Source organism: Phoenix dactylifera, chromosome 9, assembly GCF_051530095.1.
Source record: "Phoenix dactylifera cultivar Ajwa chromosome 9, Ajwa_hap1_PhDact_Kaust_v1.1, whole genome shotgun sequence".
In the NCBI taxonomy this organism is placed as follows: domain Eukaryota; kingdom Viridiplantae; phylum Streptophyta; class Magnoliopsida; order Arecales; family Arecaceae; genus Phoenix; species Phoenix dactylifera.
In genome coordinates this window covers 32,428,156-32,447,531 of record NC_143198.1, presented here as the reverse complement: position 1 = coordinate 32,447,531, position 19,376 = coordinate 32,428,156, and the positions used below count along the sequence as shown (strand labels likewise).

The 19,376-nt window shown below is 38.0% G+C and overlaps 2 protein-coding genes across 3 annotated transcripts; both read right to left on the bottom strand.

The window, feature by feature from the left end:
- Window positions 1-911: 911 nt before the first annotated feature.
- LOC103720312 (V-type proton ATPase subunit C-like) lies at window positions 912-10,100 on the bottom strand. Of its 2 annotated transcripts, XM_039131264.3 has the most exons (11): window positions 9,735-10,100; window positions 9,574-9,642; window positions 9,361-9,488; window positions 9,160-9,259; window positions 7,443-7,510; window positions 7,125-7,266; window positions 3,898-4,014; window positions 3,533-3,658; window positions 1,526-1,609; window positions 1,355-1,434; window positions 912-1,197 (listed from the first exon to the last, which is right to left on the bottom strand). In XM_039131264.3, exons 1-11 carry the CDS (start codon window positions 9,846-9,848, stop codon window positions 1,101-1,103), a joined length of 1,125 nt encoding a protein of 374 aa, XP_038987192.2. In that variant the 5' UTR covers window positions 9,849-10,100; the 3' UTR covers window positions 912-1,100. The 2 variants fall into 2 exon arrangements, with proteins under 2 accessions (XP_038987192.2, XP_088561209.2); XM_088705083.2 differs by lacking the exon at window positions 3,898-4,014 and having other exon boundaries at window positions 9,735-10,097.
- Window positions 10,101-12,374: 2,274 nt separating this feature from the next.
- LOC103721541 (B3 domain-containing protein LFL1-like) lies at window positions 12,375-17,643 on the bottom strand. The gene is made up of 7 exons (XM_008811811.6): window positions 17,098-17,643; window positions 14,135-14,176; window positions 13,958-14,044; window positions 13,737-13,837; window positions 12,965-13,011; window positions 12,780-12,856; window positions 12,375-12,674 (listed from the first exon to the last, which is right to left on the bottom strand). Exons 1-7 carry the CDS (start codon window positions 17,326-17,328, stop codon window positions 12,375-12,377), a joined length of 885 nt encoding a protein of 294 aa, XP_008810033.1. The 5' UTR covers window positions 17,329-17,643.
- Between the last annotated feature and the right edge of the window lie 1,733 nt (window positions 17,644-19,376).

The following is a 19,376-nucleotide window of genomic DNA, read 5'->3' as shown; positions in this document are numbered from 1 at the left end:
AGTTGCTAAATGACTATTTTACTAAGTATATATCATCTAACCGTGTACCGGAACACAATGTTTTTGAAACTATATATCGATTTATCTAGATGTGTATTGGTTTGCTAAATGACTAATTTTTTTGGTGTGTAATTATTTGGCCACGTAGTATGTACCATGATTTTTTTTCTTTTTTATTTTTTTAATCACGAGATTGACACTTCGTTAGTAGGAGTCTATGACTTTTGGGTTTCTTCTTTAAGATGGGTACCGGAGGAAATGTGGCAAAATAGGAAGTTTGCTCCATATTTATTTCTCTAGTGCCCGCCTCTATATGATTTTTGTTCTAAAACAAATATAATAGTCGATCAAAACAGTGCAACTTTTCTCTGCTATTGGAACTTGGGTATGCACGCCATCACCCAAGTTCCAATAGCATATACTTACTTTTTCCTGCTCTTGAAACTTGGGCATGGACGTCATGCCCAAGTTCTTATAGCATAAAACTACTTTTCCCTGCTCTTGGAACTTGGCAGAGGAAAAAGTAGTCAAATAATGAAGTGGGTACTATCAGGCTATAATTACTTTTTCCTGCTCTTGGAACTTGGGCATGGACGCCAACCCAAGTTCCAATAGCATATAACTACTTTTCCCTGCTTTTGGAACTTGGTGGCCAAGTACCAAGAGCAGGGAAAAGTAGTTACATGCTATTGGAACTTGGGCATGGCGTCCATGCCCAAGTTCCAAGAGCAGGAAAAAGTAATTATAGCCCGATAGTGCCCACTTCAATATTTGTCAATCTGATAGCATGACATACAAGTGAGCTTTTAATTCCAGTGTAATAATAACCAACAGATACACCATTCTCGCCCAAGTGATGTTGCAAGAGAACAGGCCAAAGAGTTTCAATCATGGATTGAGTGGAATAATCAGGTTCAAAAAGATCATAATATTTATTATTACTAGAAACTAGAACAAAATTCTGCAGAATATCACATACATGAAAAAAGAATTGGAATAAATATACAGTACAATAACTATGCATTGGTATTGTGATTGAAAATAATTACGAGAAAAGTCTTTTAACTCGTTGAAATGGGGCAATCTGAGCTCAATTTATGTTAAACGATATTAATAGTGAAGGAGACATAGGGATAAGCCTCAGCTTCGCCACCTAGACCAGCCAAGCCTACTTCATCTTCAGATTTCCAGAAAGTGCTGTAAGATAAATATTTCGTCAGCCAGCATTAATGATAGAAACTAAGTTCACACAACACAGGCAGCTAAGCTCGGCATCCCATAAAAAGACGGCAAGCTAGAGGTAAATCTGTTGTGGTAAAGGTTACTTAAGTGAAACTCAGAGGCGTATCATTACCTATTGACATTGCCACAAAGCTCTTCTAAAATAGATCGAACTTTCTTTTCACCTTTTGCTGAAGGTGCTAATACTGCTGCCTGAAAAAAAAATCCATAACAGATCACATAGTGTTGGCATTTACAACCTAAACTGTAATGAGAAAGATGGAGATGGCAGTAGCTCTAATACCAAGAATAATGGTGGCAAACCATATCTGAGAATACTCTCTGCAAAGACACGTACAGCACAGAAGTGCATCCAGGAACTGAAAACCTGAAGGGTGTATTCGAGCAGAAATAATGAAACGATATCTTCGTAAACAGAAACACAAGCGAAGGAAAAAAACTAAAGAAAAAACAAAGAAAACCAAGAAAGCTATACATCAATAACAAGAACTCCATAGGCAGATGACTGAGTACATAACTCTCACCCGGCCCTCCCCTTCCTATGTGTCCTGTTTCTTCCTGTTTCATGTAAACATTTCCCAAAACAAAAGAATACATCCAGAATCATCAGGCCCTACCCATGTATTGTCCTCTACTGTCGTAATGCAAACTACTTGGTCAGGCAACTAACTCCAGGTCTTCACTCCTCAAATCCAGATGTATCCTGTCTCCACTCCCACATCTCCATAACAGCTCTCATCTTTAATAAATACTACCCTCTTAGTTCAGTTGTTGCTCTAAGGGAGAGACGAGGATTGCAACCACTCAAAAGTAGGTGTACTTATCAAGTTACACAGACAATATAACAAACAAAACAGATAGGCTCAAGATATCCAAGATTTCTCTCATGTATATGGCCTACCTTAGTTGTTCCCACCGGCAATAACACTGCTGGCCCCCACGTGTTGCACTAGACAGCTGTACATGCATGGAGATATATCTGTCATTTGGCATATGCAATCAATGCACTCTTCCTGCATGGGTTATTTCACTGTTTAGTGCATTGGTTGTTTCTGCCAAATGATAGAAATGCCCCCATGCATGTAGAACTATCTAGTGCAACATATGGTGCTTAAAAGTGTCATTTGCCAGTAGGAACAACTGAGCAAATTGTTCGGTGGAAAATAAAAAAGCCATCTTCATATGATGCACATATATATTTAGATTGTAATTGGTCTTTGGAATAATTTTCATGACCAGACTTTCAACCATTGAAACTCCAATCAGTTCTCTTGAGATTTCAATGCTTCAAGTTTCCCTAATAGATAAACCAGTCTGCAGTAGTCTACGACTCAATTCTGCAACTTGTCTTACCACCAAAGATTAAAGGCAATCCAGAATTTATTGATTCAGATCCCAGCATATTCTATCTATCTCCTTTTTTTTATTTTTGGGAAACCCCAGCATACTGTTATTGCCTGATATCCAGAACATTCCTGGGCACATGTCAATCAATGCTAACAATGCATAACACTGGTAACTGCCACGACTTGAATCTTGAAAAATTGCATCCCATTTTTATGGTGCATGTTGTTTGTTTTGAGAACTTTTAAATGTTGCCCGTTACTATGGAGTAATTTAATGCAAGAAGATTGAAACAACTCAAAACCATCTTTGGCCTCCAACAATAAGTACCTAACTCTGCTCTGGACCTCTAAAAAGCTCAGTCTAATCAAGGGATGTTAAGTTAACAAAACATGAAGAGTAGATGGATAAAATATAGAGTTTTCAGTAAGAAGGAATCTGGATTACTGGAAGCATCCAGGTACACTATTTGCCTATAAAAGTCAAACAATCAAAATTATAAAGTGAAAATAATAAGTTATAATTCAATGACGCATGCCATTCTAGATGGTTTGATCCAATAAATGGCAAAGTAGTAGTTTTCTTATGTTCGCTGTTAATGAATAACAAAGTAAAAGTAAAATTTTGCCCTAAGCAGCAAGTATTGGCTTTTGTAGCCAGGCACCAACATAGATACGGACACAATAGGGAGACATGAATTAAGCTTCTTCGACAGTAAAAACAAATGCATGGAATGGATATTCCATGCAATACAATAGTACTTCAATATATGATTCAAATTTTCAACATTAGAATGTTATATATTTTAAGTTTCCTCTTTTGTGATACACAGACGTGTTAATTATGTGTTTTGGTTCTCTTGATGGAGAGAACCTCATACTAAAGAGTACACCATCAGAGTTCATGTTATAATAGCACGTAGAGCACAGTAAAATAGTAAATATACCTCTCCATAACTAGCATAACACCATTGTAAAAGAGAGCTCCTTATGTTTTCCTGATCCTGCAATAATTTTTCCAGCTCTAGTTTCCAACTCTCTTGCGCTTCTGGACTGTATTCAAATTCACGAATCTGAATCACCAAAAGCATTATACTAGGATTCATCAGAAAAAAAAATGGTGGGAAAGATTAGACAGTTTCTTTAAAAAAGGGGGAAAAGGCCAACAGAAATGTATAAACAAAAATAAATAAAGACCTATGCATGTTCTCGCAACTCAAAACAACATGCAACACAGAACTGACAATAATCATCACATTATCTGGGAACCACAACATGCCTTTCATAAAAGCTTTTCAGAAAAGAAACTTGCCTGGAATCCTCTTTCACGTGCACTTGTTTTAAAATTATCTGCCACCCTAACAAAGAGTGTTACAGTGTAAAGAGCATACTCATTGTCCTCATGCAACTTCTTTGTTGACCTAGGTACCTAAAGAAATTCATATCAATGGTTAGCGCCACCACTTAGCAAATATGGAATTCAATGTACACCATGCAATTTACTATGTACATGTTGCTGACCTCTTCATATTGAGTGGGAAAGTAGATAAAACCTAAAAATGTACTGTTGTTGACAATGATGAGAGAGAGTTTTTGCTTTTGATTTCAGTTTGATATCACGGATTAATTATGTGCATGTTCATTTCTAATATAAAACTTGTATAGCTAATGTATGGCTTCAGCGGTCAAGGTGAACTAGCAAAGGTTTTTGATGCAAGACAAAGGTTTTCGCTCCATTCTGGTTGTGCAACATCCTCTTTCCTTCTGTCATCAGTTCCAAAGATTCAATCGGATCTTCGAGTTTAGTGCTTTTTGGGCTGCCAATGCTTTATATTTTCTTTATTTCCTCATAAGTAACTCCAAGTAATGTCATCCTACTTTTCCCAGAAATATATTAAAGTAACCAATAGCAAATCTATAAAATTCTGAGGCAAGATTTTGCTGGAATGATAAAAAGGTAGGATTCCATCATTTCAGGGAACCCAATTGCCTTCAGTAGGATGTATTACGGACAATATCCTTGTGCCCTATGACAGGTATGAGTTCATTAATAACCAACAAGGTGAAAAGATATCATGCATAATCATGTGTCATGCTTCACCTAGTGCATCCATAAAAGCATCACCTTAGAGAGCTGTAGGGAAACATATATCAGAACTTTATGTGAAGATTGTGAACTAATTGTACAGCAAAGTGTCTGAGAAGCTAACAAAAGACAGAGCCTCACTAGCATTTTCATATCCCCTAATAGCAAAGATATAATAGCATAATCTTAAAAAATATATCCAAGTGTCACAAAATGAATATCAAGATAGAAAGGTTACAAGGAAATGAGAATTTTTGAGCTAGATGAGCCAGGTAGCTAGCAAGATCCTTCTATGCAGCTGTTTATGAAGTAATAAGGCTTGTTGGTTAGTATCGTTGCGACCTATTTTTGACCATTGGCTAGGAATCTATAGAACGCGTCCTACCATGATGATAATGACCATTAACTTTGAAGGGTTTCTTTACTTTTAATCAAAGTGAATATGGTTAACTCTACAGTTATCAAGAGAGGATTCGGTTTGTTTAAGAAGAAAAATCTTATTTATGCACATATCTAACAAAGGAGAAAAACATCAATAGTCTCGAGTTACTTTTCCTTGTCTAACAGTCATCAAGGGTAACTTTCCATAGGAAGTCTTTCCAGATACAAAGGAGTTATAATCTATAATGCCTCCCACACAAACAATGAAGCATCAATAATAAAGCTGCCAAAAGATCATATTAGCTTTTAGTGAAATAAAGAGTTCCTCAAAAGATTACTAAATCGGTCGTCCGAACCACCTGATTCGGGGCATACTAACCCAAACCGGTCATTTATCGGGACGGTTCAATGGTTCGGCTCAGTGAGAGTTCCAAAGCAGGCCGAATTGTGCAGAACCGCCCGGTTCCGCTCGGTTCAAAGCGATTCAAGCCTCTTACCATTTTATCTTTCCATTTTTCCTTCTTCTTTCTTTCACTTTTCCATTCTTTCCTTTTTACTTCCTCTTTTTCTTCTCCTTTTTTTGCCTTTCTTCCTTCCTTCCTTTTTCCTCTTTTTTCCTTTCGTTCTTTCCTTTTTTTTCCTTCTTCCCTTCTTCGTTCTTTCCTTCTCTTCTTCTTTCTTTCCTTTCTTTATTTCCTTTTTTTGTCTCTCCTTTCTTTCTTTCCTTTTCTTCTTTCCTTTCTTTCTTTCTATTTTCTTCTTTCCAACTGAATTTGTTCTTAAGCAGTATACAAACATATATGAGAAAAGATGTCCTATTTCTAATCATGGTGATGAATAGGTTCTAAAGTTCACGAAAAAACTACCACTATTTACAAAAGAAGCAAAAAAATTGAAAAGAGCATAAGAGGAGCTATGTGCCATGAATTAACTAAAATCTAAAATATATAAAAATACACCAAGCCACAATATTTTTTCTCTATTTTCTGAAATTCATCGATAGATGCATGAGATATTTCCCAAAGAAGAAGGTGGATATCAAATCCTTATAAACACCAAATCAGTCTCTAACTAAAATACAAAGTATAAGAACTATAGCACTAAGATCACCTTTCAAGATCACATAAATTAAATTAAAAAAAAAATAACATGGCAATATATCAAAAGATATCAGATTTGTTGTTACTAACATCTTGTAACCCATGATCCAGATCTTATGATCTCGATAAAAATATTCTTATATACATTGGTTTGAGCTGTTACACTAGTAAACAGCTTAAACCAACATAAAGCACATGATATGCAATTTAAGCAGAAGTAACCATAATCAAAAAATCTTAGCCAACTATTATGTTGGCCGAAACTCGCTCGTTCCGTTAAGCATTAACTACTTAAATGCAGAACTTTTTAGATCCATCCTCACAGTTGCCATCTAAAAAACCTTATATGTTCTTTTCTTGACCTTTTCACACAACTCAAGAACCATACTAGTATCTAAATGTTTCCCCTTACAACCCTTTCCTCATAATATTCATTGCATATGCCTATATAATCTACACCAGTATCCTCGATACAGTCAACTGATGGAACTTTTGCACTTCTCTGATTCATTTCAACCTATCCTATCCTAAATAAACTTACCAAACATGTACCGTAACATTCTAATCTCTTGAAATCCATCTTGTTTATGTAGGCCATTGCTATTCACTACTATTCCGATCCCTATGCAATTGAAATTAATACTTCATGGAAATGATTGATGAACAAGAACTAGACCTGTCTCTAAACAGCTGGGACAAGGATTGATGCTTATCATTGTTTTATATGCATCATCAAAGACATGTGTTATCTCATAAAAATAATTTCTAAAATTTTGGTATAGGATGTGTAGACCTTCAGAGCACAAAATTCACAAGAGAATGACACTCTATGATCATAAGCACAAACAAAACATATTTCTAGAAACAAAATGGAGACAAGAAAAGGAGCTGGATCAGATTTACATCATCAAATCCTCTTGATCATCCTAACCACAATTTACATATGAAGACATAGAAGTCAGAAAACCTTACCACGTAGGTAGTCAATGTTTCATAGCTTGACAGCCAGTCCTTTTGAGAGTACTTGGGAACAACAGCAAGAAGTGTCACTAAATGTTCTGACGTGATGATATCCTCTGGCTTTACCAAATTGGAAAGGTCACGAACAGCTAAGCTGAGTTAGAAAGAAATGCATTTTAGTTCAATGTTACAAACTTGGTGCCTTTTGAGGAGAATATATAATGGCATTATTAAGTATGACATCAAAATTGCAACAGATCTTGAATTCATGTACAGTAAAGTTACAGTTCTAGGTATGAAATGTTCAGAGTGTCAACCAATTGGTCATACCTTCCACTCTGCTTTCTGTTTATTGCATTTAGCTGACCACGGATATTGTTATACCCTGCTGCACGAACCTGCAATATGCAAATTTTGATGGCAACTTCAGGCTTCATTTTAAGCTGCTAGTTGATAAAAATTACATCCTAATGACTGGATGAGACTTTAACCCATTGAACTCTTATGGTTATTTCAATTAAGTGTCTTTCACTGAACCTGTTTCTTATCAGAAGAAAAAGAAAAAAAGAGAAAAAGAGAGAGAGAGAGAGAGAGAGAGAGAGAGAGAAGAGGACAAAGAAGAATAAGATTCCTACATAAGCTATTATGACAGCAGAGGGATAGAATAACTGACTAGGAAACTAGAAAATCTTTGAACTTATAAGGAACCAACCAAATATCACCATAATAATGAATATTAAACAGCATAAGTACAAAGGTAATAATTATACTAAATGCCTTGACAGTCTCCAAGAAAGGTAGGTTGCTAAACAATGCCTAGGCAAACATCTACGACAAAGCAGCATTCAGGCCAGCACCACTCCAATATCCAGCATTATTCTTCCTATCACATTTCACCATTCTTTTAGAGCTTTCTTACCTTTATTTTGGTGTTGATTTTGGTCTATTGGACCCTCATAAATATAAGGCTACTTTAGGATGTGTTATGTGTTGTTTATAAACACGAAACATGTTTCAGGAAGCTGTATTTTGCTATCATTTGTGAACTTTAAAGCTATTTTAGGATGTCCGATAGTTTTTTTTGCTGTATTTTGCTGTCATTTGTGAACTTTAAAGCTATTTTAGGATGTCCGATAGTTTTTTTTTGGGCTGACTTCTGTTTAAAGACATGTCATGGGAAGTGGTATTTTGATGTAAAATTTTAAAAGATGTGAAACATGGATTATAATGTTCAAGAAGACCATATTTCAGAATGTTAAAACCTCGATAGTTAATCTTATGATGTTTGTATTGTTTTCACATACAAATAATATTTATTTCTAATGAAATTATTGAACTTTTCATAAATTAAAGCCTTGTTTTCTTCATCAGAGCACCTTTTGGTGCATAGTGCCTCAGGCAATATAGGAGTCGTGTCATCTGAAGGGTGCCTTTTGCCTTTGACAACCTTGGGCAATGAAATATTTATCTAGGAACCAAGATTAACATCTTAAACATGCAGGCATGTATATACCAGATGAAACATGATAATTTGGTTGAGGCCACCAATGATCCAAACATTTAGGCCCAAGAATGACTCATTTTACATCTTCAGTCTTTAGGATCAAGAACCAATCTAAAGTGCCTCATTGACACATCCAAATCTGTTTGATATTTATTTCCTAGTCAGGTCCAGGTCCAAGCCATGTGCAAACCTTATAAGAATAGCAAACATTGGAACTCTTATTCATGTAATTAGTTAACACCTATTTAGTAAACCATGGAAGTTTATAAGAAGTAAATGAAATCTTTAGATCATCCATTGTTCTCTAGCGTGTACTATGCATCTTACATGACTAAGAACCTTGGATTGAGTGATCTGCAATCCTATAATGGATAATTATAATTTATTAATTCTAAGTTTTCAATTCACATTCTTGTTTTCACTCGTATTAATTGGTGATCCTAGAAGAAAGGACAGCGATACGAATAAAATAATCCTATTGAAGAAAAATAAATGAATGAAAGAAGAAGAAAAGAAAGAGATACAAGGGAGTCATCAAAGAACCTTCATGTCATCTTCAATTTTCGCTACTTGGACATGAATTGTGTCAACAATCTCCCTCAGCGGCGACATTGTCGGGTACTTGGATTCATCCCAAACAAACCTGCCATCCCCAGAACCATTCATGTCCCCACACATCAGAACTTTTCATCAAAGCGCATCAGAAGAAATGAAAACTCCGATTCATCCCCACAATTCCGTTACCTCGTGAGGTAGGAATCCACGGGAACCCCATCCACCGTCAGCGCACCACCCTCAACGCCAGAAGCCCGCTCCAGGTCCTCAATCTGGCGCCGGATCTTATGCGACACTCCCTCTATGAACGCATTCGACTGCGATTTCCCCCCGAGCCAACATCAGAGCAAAAGAAGCGAGACGAAAAGCCAAAACAAACAATCAGCAAATTCCAACAAGTACCTTGGCGAGATCATCACTGAGGGCGAGCAGCGAATCAAGGGTTCCCACTCGGAGATCGGGCGTGTTGAACTGCATCAAGATCGAATCAAGAATTCAAAACCTAGATCCCATAAAACCCTAAAAGCAGGATGACCGAGAATGGGGAGGGGGGGATCGATAACTCGGTAGAGGGGGGTGTCGAAGGAGTTCTTGGAGATGGATTCTTGGAGGCGGCTCCAGAGGGAGGAGGCGGAGGACTGGACGGGGAGAGAGACGATCCAGTATCTTGTCGCCATCGGAGAGCTGCGACGATCTCAGATCGATCTCCCTGGCTTTCCTTCTTGATCTCGGTTTTATCTTAGCGGCGGGGTATCATTGGGCTAAAATCCTCATTCCTGAAGAGGAAACGAACGTTGGCTGGCGCCTGGCGGAGCGCTCGGGAGGCCGTACCATGGCCAGCGGAAAGGTACAGCAGCAGCCGTTTGGGGGAAAAGAGGATGTTCTACGACCGCACACGTTTCCACAAATGCTTTCACAAATCTCCCATCTCATGTATTATTCTGATTATTTATTCATATAGGACCCGCCCATCGGATTAATTTCATCCCATACGAGCACTGTCGCAAGCTCGGGCTAAAATTTAGGCCAGAGTGGTCTATTGCCGGGCTCCGGCTTTAAGCTGGGTCAATGTTAGGCCGAAATTTAATCGAGCCTTATTTTTAGGTCCGAGCCCGACCCGAACAATCTTGAGCCAGGCCCAAGGTTCGACTAAAATCAGCCTAGGTCGATGTGACATGGGCTAGCCCATGTCAACTTCCAACCCTACGTGATATGTTTTGGATGTGATGGGGAGTGTATGCATGTATAGATAGATAGATTGATTTAGCTACACCCAAGTAGGTCTCCACTTAGATTTGGTTGGGTCTAGGTTGAATAATGAATATCTTACATCAATGATTCAGCTATCGGATATAATATACTACTTCTAAATTATATGTACTAAAAATTACTTGATTTAAAAATATCTCGAGCCTCTATATCAAATGATCAAAAAAATTAAGCAGTCTAAATAAAATTAAATTATGTATATTCTTCATCATTATAAGTCTCCAAATTATATGATTTGCTATATATAAGTAGTTTAGAGACAATAGATCAAATCCAACAATTTGGATGAGACTTTTATCGTTCAATGCAGACCTAATTGAATCTGAGTGAAAATTCACTCGAGTGTAGCCAAATCTAATTATACACAGAACTAAGATTTTGGGCTTTCAATGTACGCGAATCAAGGTGCGACATGCTAGTTTATACATGTAGACATCATGCAAATTTAAACAATAGGTCATTGAGGCATAGTCACACATACTTTATGAGCTTAATTGTCAAGTTTCAAAAGCCACTCGTGAATAGAGCCCTCGGATTATGTAAGGAGGGATTGTCACAATTCAAATTTAGTATGCAAAAGATATTAAGGGTACGTTTACTTTGGAATAGCGTGCCATTCGCAAGGGACCTCGAGATATAGTTTCAGTGGACTCACCAACAACTTCACCTACATCAAATGTTGTGCACAAATTTCCAATGCTTAACAAGAATGGCATCCAACTCCAAGGCAAACTCCTTGCTTCGAATAGAGTCTACACAACAATCCTAAGCTTTGCCCTTCTCCTAACTGCAAAATTTCTTTGAGATATGCATACGTAGCTCGACGTCAATCTTGGATGAGCTGCAAGCATGGTTTGATCGTAGGGTGGGGTTGGAGGGAGGAGGAATGTAAAAATGCAGCAAAGCTATCGAAAATCGGCGACGCGAAATTGTGTCGCCCATTGAGCTTCTGGCTGGCAGGTTGACGAATCTTATTTAGGTGTTAATGACGATTAAAAGCATCGTTATCTTTCGATGCCCTCTAAAAGCATCACGAAATTTAGTTGTTAAAAAAAATCCATAGATGCAGAATCAAGCATCTCCACTTGCACCGTAGATCAATCCGCAGGCAAATCGAGTTGCAGGATTCCTCTAAGTGAGGCATTTCGATGACCAATTGTGAGCTGACATGGAAAAAACCTCCGTGCATGCAATCATAATGTTATGTCATCAACACGAGTCTACAAGTCGAAAGCATTAGTTGAGTCCGAACTCAAGCACGCACACGGACATGGTTGCATTTGACCTTGCCACCTACCACAAACTTCTAAGTACACTGGCTGGTAACATATCTGATGTTTCAAAGGTGCATGAGTGCACAAATCAATGATGCCCTGCTCGACCACCAGCTTGCTACCCGTTCAAATTTTAGGTTTAGGTTCGGGTTGTATCTTTCGTGCGAAAGACGAACGAAAGAATGATCGATCTTCTTTCGCAACTTTGACAGCTGATAACATCCTGCACAGATTTCAAAGCAATCCAAACTCATTCAATCATCCAGCTGTACAGATCTCAAAGCGACGGTTGCATCGCGAAGGAAACACACCCCCATCCTTGGTTGCATGCATGGCTAGCAGCAAGCACCCACTTATCCACCACCACTGGTTCTGATGTTGTGGTTGGAAACATGATGCTACCTTCTCTTCCCCTGAAGTAATGTCAACACCATTTATAATCTACATCCAGAAACCATTCCACAGAGATCGAAGATTCAAATATAGGTCACAACCTTCCAGTTTCTATGACTATATGTTACGATATCCATATATATTCTTCCATGCATATATTACATATTGATAGACAAGCAGAACTTATTCATGATACAGCAACAACGTTTGTCTAGGAGTTATTTATTACGTTAAGGTAGTATAACTTGAGAAAATCAAACAGCACCATCACCAGAGATCGTCAAGGGACAGGTTCCACCCAAACCTTGGAAGTGATTCAGCATTTGAAGGGTTTCCCATCCTCTCTTCTGAGAAACCCATGGTGAAGTCAGCTGCAAAGGCATAGTTCAGGCCATCCCCATATACGTTGCTCACTCCATAAGCCATGCTCATAGCATCTAGCAATGGGTAATATAGGTCAGAATACCTCGCACTAGCCACCACAATGTCAGGCACAATGGAATCAAAGATTCCATCATCTGCAGAAGCAGCAGCCTGTTCTTTTGCTGCCTTCTTTGCTCGAATGACCTGTATATCAATTCATTCGCAAAGAAACAGACCATGTGTTAAGGCCGACGCAAATCAAAACTCCAGAAAATTAGCAAAAATTAAGATTAAATAAGGAGCAATTACCAATCTATCTCTTTCGTCATCTTTGTATATCATGATAAGATCGCCAATTTGAAGGCCATGAGCGGCAATGAAGTTCGCTGAGTTAAGTTCCAAGAAAGCCAAGATGAAAAGCACATTTAGCGGGCAGCAGGCGACAATAAAGAATTTTCTATTATCGAGAGTAAATAGCGCAACGAGGAGCTTACCGGTGTTGTCCAGTATGTACATCCTGCTTTTATTGTTAGGCCAGTATCTGTTTCGGGAGCATAAAAGACTGAGATGCTATTTAGATAGTGCTAACATATTAGAACATAAATAAACCCTACAAGAAATGAGAAGTCGTCATCATCTACACATGTATGAAGACACTATTATGTCGCCATAGTTATTCGTTACTAGAATCATGAATCATTATACTGACTTATGGACTAGTGAACTATAATCACCTCTGCTGCCAAAAAAAATATCCTCTCATAAGAAACAGAAATGAAATACTATTTTATTTTAATTCTTCCAAATAAAAACATCCTAGTTGGATCTAGCTGTCTAAGAAGCGATGGACAGAAATATTTATCGCTCCATACTTCCCTAGTGTTTGCAGTTGCTCCTAGTTCCTTGCATGCAGACACATACCCACGCAAGCACACATATGCATATGCACCAACAAGCTTGAGTGCACAAGCACACAAACACAAGATCACACATGCTCCTCTTTATCTGGTTCAGATGTGGTGAGAAGTGCAAGGTCAGATTCATATATCTGCAGGTTTATATATAATTGGTGTTTGGTGCCGCACATGAGAGTATGATGACCTTTATAACTGGTTTTCTGGAGAAAATATATATCAAAACTCAAAACACATTAAAAATGTTGATAAGCAAAGACCTGGAGTCCATGCATGCATGCTGAATTCTAAGCCTCTTGTGTTACATATTAGATAATACATCATTCCAAGGCCTGAGCAGATTCAGTCAAACCTGTATTTGAACGTCCAAACCTGAAAGGTCTCCAAATCATCCATGTTGATTTCAATACCATTTCTAGCTGTAAGGACTGGAAGGTGAACCTCTGCCTCTCTCTGAAAATAAGAATGCTTGTTAAATCAATAGTGCATAACTTGTAGCAAATGGTGTTTAAAATTCAGCAATTAAGGAGAATGCCGCAGTGGCATGTATCAAACTTGTGCGTAAACACTGACCTTTGGAAGAACAATTCTTCCCAGGGAACTAGCATCACTGTGACTAAGCTCCTTTTGCAAGAGAAATCTCAAACCATCCACAGCTTGCTACAATAAAGATTAGCAAGAAAACCTCAGATAAAAGACTGACAGGGAATTTTAACATGAAGGTACTTGTTTTTTTCAAATAAATCTTACTTCAGGGTCAAGGGCTGGTACATTCAAATCCAGCATGGAAAACTGCAAGATGGAGCAGCTGAATATGTCAGACAGTGATACGAGAAGTTGACCCCTTATATGCTAGTTACAAAGTCAAAGGAGCTTCCATCAAAAATACAAAGTCACAGGAGCTGGCTTCATATACGTAGGCTTCCAGGCAAGAGTAGATGATAGTTCAAGAATTCATATCAACAAGAAACAGGCATTGGTATTTGTATCACCCATCCTGTGTCGATGAGGTTTAGATTTCTGTATACAAGTTCGCAACAATTGCAAGGGTGAAATATGGTCAGAGCAGACACATGAGGGTAAGCTGGCATTTGTACAGTTGTGTGTCAGTGTGAGTTCAAGTTACTAATTTCAGAAGTTCCTTTATTCTAGCTTGCAAACTCCACAGGTGAACAAAATCAATTAGATTTCTCATATAGCAAGCCTGCCAAGCAATTAAATTTGGAACAGTTATTTGCTGGACCCAAGAAGGTTGTGCAAGTTCTCTGGAACAAAGCTCACAAATCCATCCTAGATTAGGAGTTCCATCGACGTTTGCCTGTTCTAATTAGAATGATTTAGTGGGGGAAATTGGGGGATAAGGTTTTCCTTCTAGGTCAAGTTCCACAACAATTTGATCAAGTAACCAGGTCAAGTTACTAACAATTCTCTGACAAGAAACTTAATAAGCAAAATTCTCCTTTTCTAAAAAATGGGCGAGTTCTGAGAGTATATTCAAAACTCACAAAGAAAGCAAACAGAAAGTCAACTAGGAAACTTGGCAGCTCTTTCATCCCTGACTCGACTATATATCTATTCTCCTTTCAAATACTAACTACTGCAGCCTTCAAAATTCTGTTTCTGGAAAATACAAATTCCATATATGTGATATTTTTACCACCAAATGATCTCTAGTTCTTCCTGGAAAATTGGTATCATTGTCCGGATTATCAAGTCTAACTCATCACCTGAGATGCAATTAGCCTGTGATCTGGGGTTCTACTTCATATTCATTGGCCATAACCTCGTATTCTGTATACAAAGTTATAAAATGGTAACAATTGTAATTCAGGTTACACCATCAATTTAATAGGATGCATTTAATATAACGCATTTTCATGTAATATTAAGTGTGTGCAATTATTACATCAATCCCTAGTTGCCTAAAGAATGGAATAACGCTTTGGTACATACCAAGTAAAAGTAGGATTTCCAGTAGTGGATGATGCTGTTTAAAATATGACAAAACTAATTACCTCGTTGAGATCATGCAAAACAGAGAAAAAACATTGTTCTGCTACTCTTTGCATTCAATATACAAGAATCTCAATCAGTATTGCAATCCAGTAAGCAAATAAACGGAAGCAACAATTAAGGGATTTTTTCCGGTTTCAAGTAATTGAAGGTAACCCACGCTCCTTCAGCCATTTTTTAGTTGGATCCAATCTCGAATCATATAAGTCAGAAACCAGTAATAAAAGAAAACCAATTATAACCATTAAATAAGGCAGATAACCACATATGTTTTGAACTAGTTTTTCCTATCAAAGCTAGCCAATTTCAACATTTTTTTGGAGCCTTGATGGTGAGATCATGCAACTGAAAAGATTCACTAAATAGCAGTGTTAGCATAGTAATATAATAAAATTATACAGTTGGTGTAACTCTCCTATCATGCCCTTCTTATCTAGCATTTTACAAGCTGCAAGGTTGAGAAGCAACGCGACAATTACACATCAGCTGTTCAACCTTTTTTTATGTAAAATTTCTCTGTTGCTAAGCATTTCTCTTCAATAAAATTATTTCTAATGCGTATAAATGTTCCGGTGAAGTACTACGGTCAGTTTTGAGAAAGTAGACATAGCAACATGAAGCAAGAACAGACATATAATAAAAGCCACAAATTGTTTTTTAGGAATACATGGAAACATGCAAACATGCATACATACATGCATAGCATTTACATACATACTTATATACATATGTATACATATTTGTAAGTTTTCTGACATCTCTTGAATTCGATAAGTTTTCAACTTTCTTCCATTCTTTGATAGTTCTACCAGTATACAATTTTTTGGCCATGTCAAGTTAATCTGCAACTCTAATTTGGCAACTGAGGCTATAACATGATGTGAAACAACAACACGACGCTGCACTCAATTCACTCCACCTGAATACAAAAATCTACTGTGAGCTATATGTTGGATTCCTGATTCCATACCAACTGATTCAAACTGTCATGTAAAAGCCTTGGTTTGTTGGTTTCGGAGTGCAATCGTCAAAACTAATACAACTCAAATCTTGAAATTTAGAAAAAAACATGAGGCGACGGTAGCGACAGATAAACTGTTCTGCCCATTATACGAGCTCGAGCTGCAACCAAGATTATAGCATGAAACAGAATGCGACAAAATGTTTGATCCACGGAATCTAATAGCCATGGATCTCCCACAATCTGCAGATGAAATTAAGCAATCATGTCACGATTCATGACAAGCTACTTTTGGCAGGCCTGTAGAGACGAAGTCACTTTCACTCGAACAGAACTTGTAATCTACCAGAGCTAGCTCTGGAACCACAAGATCTATAGCAGCAGCACAACAGAACGAAAGCTGTGAACTAAATCATGCTCATGGATGAGCCCAGCATGGCATTTGCCATGTTAATGGGCCGAAACCATGGAGGATGTACCCTGTAAAGAAAGCTCCAAGCTTTGAACGATGGGAAAGAGAAACGAAACCAAGGGGCCATCCGAGGGAGATCGGATCGATCGGACGGTCAAGATCTACGATCTAAACCTCATCAAGGAGCATCCGATCGATTGGCCCAGTTCTTCGAGGCCCATCAACCCGACGAGCTACATTACGACAATAGCAGGAAACGGTTGAAGGGACGCTGCGAAATTAGGAAGAATTGGACGTAGAGAAGAGCGGCAGCAGAGAGGTGCTTACACGAGGCCCGGGCTGACGGCCGGTCTCTGCCGCGGCGGACGGCGGGGCAGCGACGGTCTGCACAGCCTCCGGGCGTTTCCTGGCGGCGGTCCTCCTCCTCCGGCTCACCCGGAACCCCGCGGCGCTCCAGATCAGGTCGGGGGCGTCGGCGCGCGCGTCCTCCGCCTCCGTGTCCGAGGGGGGATTGCCCGCCCTGGCGGCGGCCGTGCGGGTCAATCTGGTCCCGACCATATAAGCTAAGCTAGGGTTAATTAGGGCTGGTGATAGAAGGGAGAACTCAGGGGAAAAAAAGGGAAGCAAAGACGAGAGAGCATGGGATGGAATGGGGTTGGGAGGGGGATTAAATGAGGGGATGGAGAGGATAGTTTAGGGGAGTAGAGGTGGAATTTAGCGAGAGGAAGGGGCTCCAGGTGTTGAAAGGGCTCTGACTTCGCTGCCCCGGGAATCAATGGCCTTTTTTTTGCACCCGGGTGGATCTCCCGCTCTTCCGTTTCCTCCTTCTGAGACGTGTATATAGAGACAAGCAAGCTGGTTTCTAGTTCTCATGGGGGGAGCACGGGGAGTGAGGATTTCCTTTTTAAGTATCTAATGACGGACTTGTCCCTCCTAAAGTGGGGTGGAAGTCGGATTGTCGGGATATTGGGTGCGGTCACCTTCTTGGTCTCCTCCTGGAGGACTCCGACGCTCGCCGTCGGATCATAGCCGTCGGGATGGTTTTTGGCTTTGCCGCACGCACTCGATCGAGGAACCACGACCGTCTACTTGCGGACATCTCATGACACACGAACGCTAAACATCAGGACTCGGTTCATGAAAAATTTTCGTGAACAAATAGGAGTTGCTAAGTTCGCTGTTTTTTTTTAAAATTATATAGTTGTATAACTTATAAGGTTATTTAGCTTGTTGAATAAAAAAAAATTATTGCTCTTTTGTGTTTTTCTTCCTAGCAAATTGTTTATAAATAGTTTTGGTAAACTTCGTTTTGCTAATACTGACCGGATGGCTTTGCCTCCTTCTTCATAAAAAAAAAAAAAAAAAACTTACTTCTATCACATCGTTCAATAGTATATGATTGGCAATGGAGCTCAAGCCATATTTGATCCATGTTTGTCTTGCGACACAATTAAAATATTTTGGGCTATAATAGAAGTAACCTAGAGTCCAAGCAGAGCCAAAAGCAAGGTTTCAAATACGATATGTACAATATCTTGAGTCAAGATCTCTTGGCCAATATAAAATAAAAAACTTCAAAATATTGGCTGATATTTTTCTATTTCTTATTTATTAATATTTTTTTAAAAAAAAGATTAGGATCTTAATATATTGCATAATTGAGTTTTGTATATCAAGCAAAATTTTAATATCTCAATCTTAGCCGAGATATCAGAATATCTAGGTTCCTCTTGTAATTATCATATATATATATATATATATATATATATATATATATATATATATATATATATATATATATATATATTGGCCAAGATTAATTGAGATCGCAACTCATCTTAGTCTTGGGCACGTATCGAAATGATTACGATCTCAATCTTTAGATAAAAGAGGGCTCTCATTGGAAGATTTATGAGAATATTTTCTTAAAAAAAACATATAGAGAGACAGATGCCAAAATTTATCACATTATTTAATAAAAAAACTAAAATTTTATTGACAAACATGCTAAACTTCGCTCGGAAAAAAAATCATCTTCCTATAGATTAGCACGCACGACTGCAAAACTAGTCATATAACAAATTATGCATAATTCAAGAGCATGTTGGCATTTGGCAAGATAACCATACATCATATAACTTGTACCATATACATAGTGCACAATCAAATTACAAAAAACAGTGTTCCTTCTAAAATAAGATAATATAATATATTTATCATGTCCCAAGGTATATCTATTTAATTACTATATTGAGAAAGATGTTTATTTTAAATAAGATGCATATAAACATCGTATACGTTATGATATTCATATATAAATCGAATAAAATAATAAAAAGATTATGACAAGACTAGCCCAAAACTAATATAAACAAAGCATGCACATGAGAGGCATGAAGTTATAGTTGCAATATTTTTCGTATTTATTTTCTTGCTATAGATTTTAGTCATTCTCTGCGTCAAGAGATCGCATAGAATTGTGTATCAAGCATGATTTTTGAGATAGAAATGTCCATGTGATATGTAGATAGAGCAGTCTACCCTCCAAGCCAATGCTTTGTTATAGCACATGATCCTACAAGCATACATTGTGTCCTTTTCTTTTC

Coding starts and splice junctions, on each gene's coding strand:
- LOC103721541 (XM_008811811.6), bottom strand. CDS start 17,328: ATGGTCGGGACCAGATTGACCCGCACGGCCGCCGCCAGGGCGGGCAAT. Junction 14,177..17,097: donor GCCGTCAGCCCGGGCCTCGT/GTAAGCACCTCT, acceptor TCCATCTTGCAG/TTTTCCATGCTGGATTTGAA. Junction 13,838..13,957: donor GAAGAATTGTTCTTCCAAAG/GTCAGTGTTTAC, acceptor TCTTATTTTCAG/AGAGAGGCAGAGGTTCACCT.
- LOC103720312 (XM_039131264.3), bottom strand. CDS start 9,848: ATGGCGACAAGATACTGGATCGTCTCTCTCCCCGTCCAGTCCTCCGCC. Junction 7,511..9,159: donor AAATTGAAGATGACATGAAG/GTTCTTTGATGA, acceptor TGCATATTGCAG/GTTCGTGCAGCAGGGTATAA. Junction 7,267..7,442: donor AACAGAAAGCAGAGTGGAAG/GTATGACCAATT, acceptor TTTCTAACTCAG/CTTAGCTGTTCGTGACCTTT.